The 10,283-nt window shown below is 50.1% G+C and overlaps 1 protein-coding gene across 1 annotated transcript; it reads right to left on the bottom strand.

The window, feature by feature from the left end:
* Positions 1 to 2,108: 2,108 nt before the first annotated feature.
* On the bottom strand, positions 2,109 to 4,307 carry Foxd1 (forkhead box D1). Its single transcript, XM_085676823.2, has one exon. The coding sequence runs from the start codon at positions 4,168 to 4,170 to the stop codon at positions 2,839 to 2,841; it is 1,332 nt and encodes a 443-aa protein (XP_085532949.2). The 5' UTR covers positions 4,171 to 4,307; the 3' UTR covers positions 2,109 to 2,838.
* Between the last annotated feature and the right edge of the window lie 5,976 nt (positions 4,308 to 10,283).

The following is a 10,283-nucleotide window of genomic DNA, read 5'->3' as shown; positions in this document are numbered from 1 at the left end:
CAATGTTTGTCCAACTGGTTTATTTTTCGAGACCCAGGCTATTGAGGAAGGCTTGTTCCAGAAGCCTTCTTGCCTACAAACACACAAACATCCTTCTGTTTGCCTTCAAAGAAAAGGGGGACCAGCGCTGGATTTGCATGCGAATGAGGAGCCCCAGGAGGAGACATCCTTGCCCTTCAAAGGCCTGAGTAGCCCGGCTTCCTTTGTTCCAGCACCTGCTTGCCAGCACAGCCTGGCGGCCCACACTCCAGACTCACCCATCCAAGACCCACGGTCCAGTCTTCGGTCTATACCCAGCCTCTGCCCCGTACCACTGTGAGCCTATACCTTGTACTATCCCTCGCAGGGATTTACTCGCTGAGTAAGTAATGCCCATCGCACACACCCAAACCTCAGAAAGGAGGCTGAACCTGGTGGGAAGCAACAGACAAGCAGGCGGCCCTCACTGCACCCCTGCCGGATCAAAAGCGGGTTTGTGGTCTGCTGCCCTAGACGGTGACCTGGGAGCCCAGCCTAGGAACCCGAGGGCCAGGACAGGGTCACCCTGAGCCTTGTGCACTGACAACCTGGGAGGCAGAACTCCTCTTGGCACTTTTTAAAGGTGCATGATCTGAAGAAAAGACTTAGCTGTGATTCCCTGCTTTCGGGGCATCTACACACTCATCCTAAGAGAGAGAAAAAAATCTCACGGTTTTCATTTTGACTCTCTTTCAAATCTAAAAGTCCGTTCTGTGCGTTGCTCAAGTATACAGGCGAGCCTCTGTATCTAGGCCTTTGGGTCCCACCTAAGGAAGCCTCTATAAAGGTGCTCCTGGTGATGCAGGTCTGGTCTGCTCTCTTTAAAGCTATGCTAGAGTATAAGAAGTCTTTGCACGTAAAGATCCTCATTTACAATTAGCTAGGCATGTAGTGGTACGTTTCATTGTGTTTTTTTTTTTTTTTTTTTTTTACTCTAACCTCTTCTTTACCTTTCTCTATGCAACTCTTAGGGCGGGAAACATAACTTTCATCCTGAGATTTTTGAGTCTTTTCCTCCCTCGGATACCTAAGTGTGACCAGTACTGGCCTATAATGTACAAGCCATGAATTGGATAGGTTAAATCTGTGGGTCTTCAGATATCACCATACTGTGCACATTTACCCACATTTTAAAGAAACTGAACAAACAGATTCAATGTCTATTGCAACCTGCTGACCCGAAGCATTCAAATTATGTGTTACAGATGCATCAGCTATCGGTTGAGCTCCCGGGACCATCTGTACTCAAGACTAGCCGTGGCTTCCTAAGGAATTAGGTGGTGAATATAATCAGCAATGAAAGACTTGGACTTTAAAAAGAGATGCCCTAAATCACCCAAATTGTTTATTTAGTTCAATAAACACCCAAGGTGCTCTCATCTAGAAATCTTTGAACCATATACTCCGCTAAAGATGACAATTGCTTGGGTTATTCATTTAAGCTAAAATTTCGGTAAATTTGCCTTTGCGCTCAGAACTCATCCGTGCAGTTCCTGCACTCACTTTTATCTTCACTATTAGAACTCTCACATACAATTCAAGTTATAAGTGCAAATACTTCTATCCGGGACTTTTTCATACTTTAACCAGATAATCTGTGCATCTCCTTTAGCTGTTAAAATTTTAAACTAGAAACTGCCTCTGCCTGCGTTGCTTCCATTACCGTTTTACAACGGTTGAGCTGTGTGTGTGTGTGTGTGTGTGTGTGTGTGTGTGTGTGTGTGCTGAAAAGTGAGCAGAAATTAACTGGAGAATTTCAAAACTAAAACCAAACACTTCTGTTAAACTATCGTAGGGTGACTACAACTTCAACTTTAAAAAAAAATATCTTGTTGATCTTTAAGATGGACAAGGCTCAGGCTTGTAAACATTGAGCAAAGTAACTGCTTTCACTGGCGGTCATGAGAAATAAGCTCGGACTTGAAAAGTTGAAATGAAAAACTATGGCGTCCTGCTATCGTGGCTGCGTTAGGCTTTCTGTGGAAGTAATACTTAAGTAGATTCTGTACTGAGTTTAGATTTATCTATTAGACATTTATTTTTTTTTTCTTAACAGGAAAAAAAGACTAAGACAGCGACAATTCAGTCAATTACTTAGTTGGCTTTTCTTTGAAAATTAAGCGTTTTATTTCTGAAAAAAAGTGTAAAAATCTTACATTAGAATAGTACAATAATAATTGCCAGTAAAATTTACAATACTCCTTGTAAAGAATACGCAATAAGTACAAAATAAAAATTCCCCATGTCCATTATGATACAAAACACAGGTTAAAATAAGAAATGACAAATTTTGACTTGTTTCTTGTGTAAACATGTTATTCATTTTTTTTCCTTTCCATAAAAAAGTACACCAAATAAGTGTGAGCAAATAAAGGCATTTCTTGGAGACCTTTACTGAGTTTGTATGAGCTTCGTATAAACATTATTGACTTTTTTTTTTTTTAACGCCTGGACCTGAGAATCTTTATACCTCAAAGGGGCTTAATTTTGATCGTTTGGGTTGGTTTTCTCAATTTGCCAAAAGTCAAAGAAGCCCCTAGTGCTAAAACAGGGCGACTTCCTCTAACACCCTCTTCCTTCCCACCCCAAGTCAGGGTTGCAGCATAGGGCGACTTTGCATAAATATTAGAGGGGCCCGCTGAGCCGGACTGCGCGGTGCCCCAGCTGTCGCCCAACACAGTCCGGTCCAAGAAATCCAAAGCGGCAAAAATGGGGCACGAGGTCGCCGAGGGCCGGAAGGGGCGAACAAAACCAACCACCCATCCGCAGAAAGGGGCCGGGAGTCCTACCTTCACTTTCTCACGCGCGCTAGCGGCGTTTCTAACAATTGGAAATCCTAGCAGTAAAGTTCTCCACACTGGACAGCGCAGTTCCCTGGTGCAGAGTCCCCAGCGCGGCCGACGACGACACTGACGAGGCGGCGGCCGCAGCGGCGACCACGAGCGAGCGGGTGAGCGCGGCAGCCGGGCCCGCAGCCGCCTGCGCCGAGCAGCCTCCGCCCCCCGGTCCCGGTGCGGTCCCGCTAGCGGCCCCGGGCGAGGCTTGAACACTGGCGACGGCTGGACCCCGGCTGCGCCCAATGAGGCTCTCGATGGAGAAAGGCGAGCGTGCCAGCGCCCCGGCGCCACCGGGACCTCCCGCTTTCACTGTGGCCGCCTGCAACGGGCCGGGCAGGGCGGCGCCCAGTACGTGCGGCCGGTAGCCGAAGGCGGTCCTCGCCAGCTCGGCTGCCGCACCGGGCGGCGGCGGCGGCGGCGAGTGCGGGTGGAAGGCGGCGGCTGCGGCGGCAGCGGCGGCGAAGAGCGCGGAGGGCGGCGCGCAGGGCGGCAGCTGTAGGCCGTAGGCGCAGCCGTAAGCTCCGTAGCCGCAGGCGGGAGGCGGCGGCGGAGGGAAGAGCGCGGCGCCCGGGTCCCCCGCGCCACCCGCCGGCCCCGCGCCGCGCAGCAGCAGTGCCTCGGCCGCCGCGTGCGGGGGGAGCAGCGGCTGGCGCTTGAAGCGCTTGCGGCGCCGCAGGAAGCTGCCGTTGTCGAACATGTCTGCGGACTCCGGGTCGAGCGTCCAGTAGTTGCCCTTGCCCGGGTTGCCCGGTTCGCGCGGGATCTTGACGAAGCAGTCGTTGAGCGACAGGTTGTGGCGGATGCTGTTCTGCCAGGCAGGGAACTTCTCCCGGTAGTACGGGAACCGGCCGCTGATGAACTCGCAGATCTCGCTGAGCGTCAGGCGCTTCTTCGGACTCTGCAGGATGGCCATGGTGATGAGCGCGATGTACGAGTAGGGGGGTTTCACCAGTGGGTTCTTGGCACCACCGCCCGCGCCCGCGCCGGTTCCGGAGCTGCCTCCCGCTCCCGCACCGCTGCAGCTTCCCGTGCCGGTCCCCGACGCGGGTACAGGGCCCGGAGGCGCGGGGGACGCGGCGGGCCGCGAGGCCAGCAGCAGGTCGTCGTCGTCCTCCTCCTCCTCCAGGTCCTCGAGCTCGTCCTCCCCGGCATAAGAGCGCCGCCGCCGCTGGGCCGAGCCGGGCAACCGGGGCCCCCCGCCGCCCTCGTCGTCCTCGTCCTCCTCTTCGTCGTCGTCCTCGCCCTCCCCCACCACGTCGATGTCTGTCTCCTCGGCGAGGCCGGAGGCATCGGACATCTCCGTGCTCAGGGTCATAGCTGGGGCGGCGCGGCGACGCGGCGGCGCATAGGGGCGCCGGGCTCCCGGCTCGCTCGGCTCCCCAGGCCGGCCCCGGGGCGGCGGGTGGGGAGCGGGAACGCCACGCTGGGACGCGAGGCTGCAGGAGGTGCTGGAACCGCTGCCGAGCCCCGCGCCTGGGCTTTGCGACTCGGGCTGCGCGCTGTGTCTGCGCTCCCGGACTCCGAATGCACAGGGCAGTGAGCGCCTGACTTGACCTTCTCCTCCGCGGTCCCTCCGGCCCGGTCAGCCGAGGAGGGGGTGGCGGGACCCCGGCGGGTCAGTTGGTGTTGGGCGCCCTGGAGGGCGCGGGGCGTGTGTGAAATCTAGGAACCGAGCTCGGCGAGGCCAGGGCTGAGTCCAGAAGAGGGCGGACCTTGTCTGGGCTTATAGCAGAAGGGGGCCTGTCACATGGTGTGCACGTCAGAGCGCACAGGGAAGGGAGAGAAAGGCGAGGGAATCAGCGTGCAGGGAGAGAAAGTTCACCCGCAGGAGGGGTGGCAGCAAGAGTTGGACACTGGACCCCTCTATTTCTCGCCAAGGCCTCGGATATCCTATATCACACCCTAGCCCGCGGCGATCCGGATCTGAAGGCTGCTCGAGTTCGAGCCCCCGGCCTGCTTCTCCAGATTTAGCCCTCAACCCCAACGTCAGAAGCGCTCCGGGGACGCTTCGGTTGGGCGGTTGGACCACTCGGTGGCCTGTGGGAGCCGTCCCGCTGGGGGACAACTACTCTGTGTGTGAGGTGGTCCCTGGAATACTGAGCGGGGGAGTCCCAGCTCCCCTGGATTGGGCCAGCCTCTGCCTGTGGAATCTGATGAGAAATCCCCCCATTTTAAGCACGGTAATAATTGTTTATTGACCCTTTAACCCTTTTCCTTCGGTTCTTCTCCAAAGACGTTTGTTTTCCGCCATCTGTTAATAAAAATGCGGTTAGGCTGGCGTTTTAGCCATTTATCTGCAATTGAATGCCCTAGAGATTTGACAGCTAAACTAAGCCACTCTAATGAGAGGATCTTACGAATTCCATGGGAATAGAGCAAGTAATGGTTGAATGAGGAAAAGAAATAGAAATTTTTAGTGGAAACTCGAACACACACACACACACAGAAATAGCACCTAGGAGCAACTCAAAAGAAAAAAAAACTGTTGCCATGCTAGAAAAAGGAGAGCTATGTTTTCAATAGAAGGTGTGTTCGTTTAGTGAACATTTCACAATACTCTCTAAACAGTGGAATTATTATAACATACACACAATGCTGCTCAGGCAGGATTCATGCTAGAAAAGACAAAGCAATGACGTACTTTGAGATAAACTGTTTATAGTTTCTTGAAGATACATTAACTATTTCTTACACTCTTTGAGAAATAAACAAATTTTTTTATAAATATGGGATTCAACTCCACTGGGCTCATTTTTCTTCCAGGTGGCAAATTAGTGGGAATAATTCAAATACGATTCTGTTTTAGGATACCTGTTTTGACTGATGGAAAATCCGAATAATTGTGTAACCCGAATTCATTCTCATAGTCTAGCCTTTTGGAAGGGTGCATTTGCTGGTATACTTCTATTTCAAAGAGGGAACTCTGTCTTAGGAGTTTAACTTTCTGATTAAAATGGCCATCTGCCAACGACTGAGTAAAATGCAATGGCTTTCTCTAAGAGCAATCTCAAATACTCCTCCTGTGTATGCCATTTTATCAACCAAGTACTTTCTTACTTCCTGAAACAACTTTTCCAACTGGCATTCATCACAGAGTCTCAAAAATAAACTCTAGCCCCCATGGAAGACTTCTTTTCAAATCAGGTTTGGTTCTTTGCAATGGCTAGTCACCAGTTCCACTTACAAATGGCCGGTAAAGTCTATTAGAGATCTTTGAAAGATCTATGAGAATGCCTCGCGATTTGAACGCGTTATTTTTCAATGCCTCTCGTTTGATGTATGGCCGAACCATCTAATTATTGTAATGGGCTCCGTTTAACCTGCGCCAACATTAATCAACACTGTTAATCAGGCAGCGAGCGCTTTGTTGATGCAGACAAGAGTCCTTACCGAGATGTCCAATTTTACATCGAAGTTTTGTGAGTACTCGGCCCATATGTAAATAAACACCATGGTTTTCCGCAGCGTCGTGTGTTGCTTCGTGGCAACGTATTTGAAGATGAAATATGGGAAGAATCGTTCGCAAGCTGTTAATGACGTTAGAGGGTAAACCACAGTCGTCTTTCTGCTCGGGATTCGCAGCGTCTTCAACTTGTCTGTCCTTGAAGGGTCCGGGAAACGAGAGTTTGCGTTCTGTCTGTAATAGCGACAGTAAATCTGCTCCGACGGGTTTAGTTAAAGGGCTCTTCCCTGGACGTGTTTGAAAAAATGTGGCAAATCACTTTCAGGCCTCTCGTGGAAATGGAGAGTTTTGCCGAGGTCAGAGCGCCTCAACCCACTGAGATCGCTGTAGGAACGAAACACATTAACAGAAATTTGGGTAAGCTTCGCTAAAGCCCCACCTTCGGGCGCTGCACCTGTTTTGTTTGTTTTAGTTAAGGTACCTACTACCCGGTGCCCCTTAGCTGTTCCATCCTGAAATTTCCCAGCATGGAAACCCATTTCTAGCTTTTGCATCCTCTTTTCGCCTCCCTGGTCCTCAGCTCTGAGACTTCTGGAGCCCTGACATTTTCCAGGACTGAAAAATCTCCATCCCTTCTCACCCCCTCAAGCTAGTACTGGAGAGGGGGCAGAAATCTTTACCAGAAGTGAGTAGGACAGCCACCCCATATCAAGTGCTACTCCCCTCTCCTGGTTCCCTTAGCCCCTTAGCACCAAGAAAGTGACTGGCTGTTGTCCTTGCTATGTGGGTGCGCGGCAGAGCTGCCCCCTGGCGGTGGTGTGGAGCCCTGCTGTCCCTCGGGTTGGGCTGGGACTTGGTGGCTTCCAACACTGGGAGCAGAAGGCCTGGAATGAATGCGGCCTCAGATCTAGGAGTCTTTCTCACACCATCCTCTGAGGAGCAGGGACTGAGCCCGCACACAGCTGTTTCCTTGGGTTTGTGTTTATCAGCGTATCCCCATAGGCTGTCAGTGGGCTGCACCCCAGAGCTGAGGTCACAGCATTTGGCAGTACCTTTAGGAAGGAGGCCCTGCCTCAGTTCTTTCTCTTTGCCACAGACCTCCAGGATTCCTTTAAGGTGGAACTTGGCTATATAAACTCAAATGGCAAGACTCTATATGTGCTGGCTAGTTGGATGCCAACTTGACTCAAGTTTGAGTCATTTTAGAAGAGGGAACCTCAACTGAGAAAATGTCCCTACCAGACTGGCCTATAGACACAGGTGGCGCTGTGTTTTCCTCCTTGACTGATGCGGGAGGGCCCAGCTCACTGTGGGTGGTCCTGGGTGCTAAGTCATCAGGTAAGCAAGCCCTGAGGAGCAAGCTAGTAAGCAGTGCTCCTCCAGGAAGTCTGCCTCACTTCCTGTCCTGGTTTCCTGCCTTGAGTTCCTGCCCCGACTTCCTTCAAGAATAGACTGTGATGTGGAACTGTAAGCTGAAATAAACCCGTTCTTTCCGAAGTTGCACGGAGAAATCCTGCCTCCAAACAACAACAAAGACACTACTTTGTGCCTTATGGGTAGCCAAGTAAGAGGAAGCCATAATCATCTTTTGTGTCTGACTTACTACATTCAGTTTAATGTCTTCAAGGTTCATCCCTATGAGATGTGGCAGCATAGATCAGGATTTCTTTTAAGGCTAATTGGTAATCCACTGTGTACATATACTACATATCCTGTTTATTCGTTCATCGGTTGATGGGTATTAGAGTCGTTTCCTCCCTCTCTGTCCCTGCTTCTAACCTTCACTCTGCTCTTTCTAACATTCTGCATGTTGCAGGCATCCAATCAACTTTGAGACATATGCGTTTCCCCACATCCATTTCATTCCTGAGATTCTCAAAGGAAGCCCACTGTGCTAACAGTGCGCATAGCTGGCTTCCACTGTATATACTCGTGAACATATCCACCTTTGTGGATCTGAAAGCTCACCCTCCTCACAGTTTTGAGACCTGGAGGCTCAGGCTCGTCTAATTGTCTTCAGAAAAAGATACGTTTATGGTCCCTCCAGATTCTTCTCCAGCAAATCTGAGAGCAGCCCCACAACATCCCATTTTACATCTTCTTGTCTGCTCTACTTCTCAGGGCATAGGTGACTCTAACTTTTCCTCATGGTCATCAGTGGCCTCCCTCTTCCTCGTTCTCTGCAGTGTAATAGTGTTACAGTGTCACTAAGCTAGTTCCAACCCAGGCAACCTCCCTGGGATGGCTGAGCAAATGGTCTCTGGGAGGTGCTAGCTCTCAGACAGGAAATGAGGAGGCTGCCAGACCCACCCCCGACTGCTTCTTCAGGGCTGCATAGGATCTGAAAATACATTCAGGGCAAGGCCAAGTTCCACTGGGGAAGTGTTCAGTATCACCCGTGAATAGGTGCATTTTAACCTGGAAAATTCCATGGACACAACGCACCACGCTGGTTTCTAAAGGTGGTCTTTTCGGTGTGCTGGGGAAAGGCTGAGGTTTCTTCGCAGAGACTCTGTCTTAGTGGCCTCCAGGCCTCACCGGGTAGATCTTGTTTGCATAAGAGCTTTTTAAACAAGCATGAGCCAGACTCAGAAATCCTCAAGAATTCAGGATGTCAGCAAAGGTCTAAATCTGTGTTTTATAACAGTGAAATTATTTACACTGAGTCAGGAATTTTCACAACCACAGTTAAGTCGGACTAGCCCTCCCTCCCGAGCACACCTCCCAGGCATGCTTGGTGGTTCAAGGCGACACTCATTTGCATTTTGTGCCCCAAAGTCAAGTTCAAGTGCTATTTATTTTATTATTTAAAAACATAGTTTTGCTACATTTTATTTATGTTGTTTATAGATATATGCATATGTGTGGGGGCCTGACTGTGCAATGGCATACGCATATGTGTGGGGGCATGAGCGTGCAATGGCATACGCATATGTGTGGGGGCATGACCGTGCAATGGCATATGCATATGTGTGGGGGCATGAACGTGCAATGGCATATGCATGTGTGTGGGGGCATGACCGTGCAATGGCATATGCATGTGTGTGGGGGCATGACCGTGCAATGGCATATGCATATGTGTGGGGGCATGAGCGTGCAATGGCATATGCATGTGTGTGGGGGCATGACCGTGCAATGGCATGCATGTGAAAGTCAGAGGACAGCTCGCAGAAGTCAGTTCTCTCCTTTCATTTTACAGATCCTGGGAATGAGCTCAGGTCTTCAGTCTTGGTGCAGGTGACTTTACCCACTGAACCATCTTTCTGGCAATCATATGTGTTTAGGTGACAGCCCTGACATCATTCATACATACCCAAAAAGGTTGGGATGTTGGTGATCTCCAGCTAGGGGCTCCATTCTGCACTCTGGCCTCACCCCTCTCACTCCAAACCCTGCCCCTGAGAAAGCCCTCCAAAAGTCAGCAGCTTCCTGGGGATGCGCAAGACCAAGCCTGTAGGCTATAGAAGACCCTGTAGCCATATTTGCCATGTGATTCCCCCTGCCTTCCCAAGGGTCACCCAGGAGTTGCTTGGTCATTAAACCCGGATTTATTAATTTGGTTTTTTGTTTTTTGTTTTGTTTTGTTTTGTTTTTGCTTATTGCATTGGCGGTGGAGGAACCCAGCAACCGGGGACCTAATACCTAACACCACGCTATTTTCATCATGAGTTTAGCTGCAAAGCCTGAGGGTTGCCTTTAGGACAAACCCTTCCAGAAAACAGAGCTCCAGCTCCATGTGGTTTCTTATCCCATTCTTTAAGATGTCAATTTCCTGGAGGCATGCTGAGTATTCTGAAGAAAATAAAAGGAATTGAGAAATTAGATTACAGGTTGTCTCCTCATAGAGTCCTCTGACTTCAGACACCTGAACATGTGTGCACCCATAAGGACAATGACAAATAATTTTTTAAAGTCGCAAGCTAAGTAACTTTCTCACATTTCTATGTTTTTCACATTTTAGAATACTTGCATATGCTAGAGAAAATATCTTGAGGCCAGGAGCCAAGCTTAAACACCAAATCCAT

This window comes from Myodes glareolus, chromosome 15 (assembly GCF_982192425.1).
Source record: "Myodes glareolus chromosome 15, mMyoGla1.1, whole genome shotgun sequence".
Lineage (NCBI taxonomy): Eukaryota > Metazoa > Chordata > Mammalia > Rodentia > Cricetidae > Myodes > Myodes glareolus.
This window is presented reverse-complemented; position numbering and strand designations above follow the sequence as displayed.

Excerpts from the sequence above, each read along its gene's own strand:
- Foxd1 (XM_085676823.2), bottom strand. The coding sequence starts at position 4,170 with ATGACCCTGAGCACGGAGATGTCCGATGCCTCCGGCCTCGCCGAGGAG.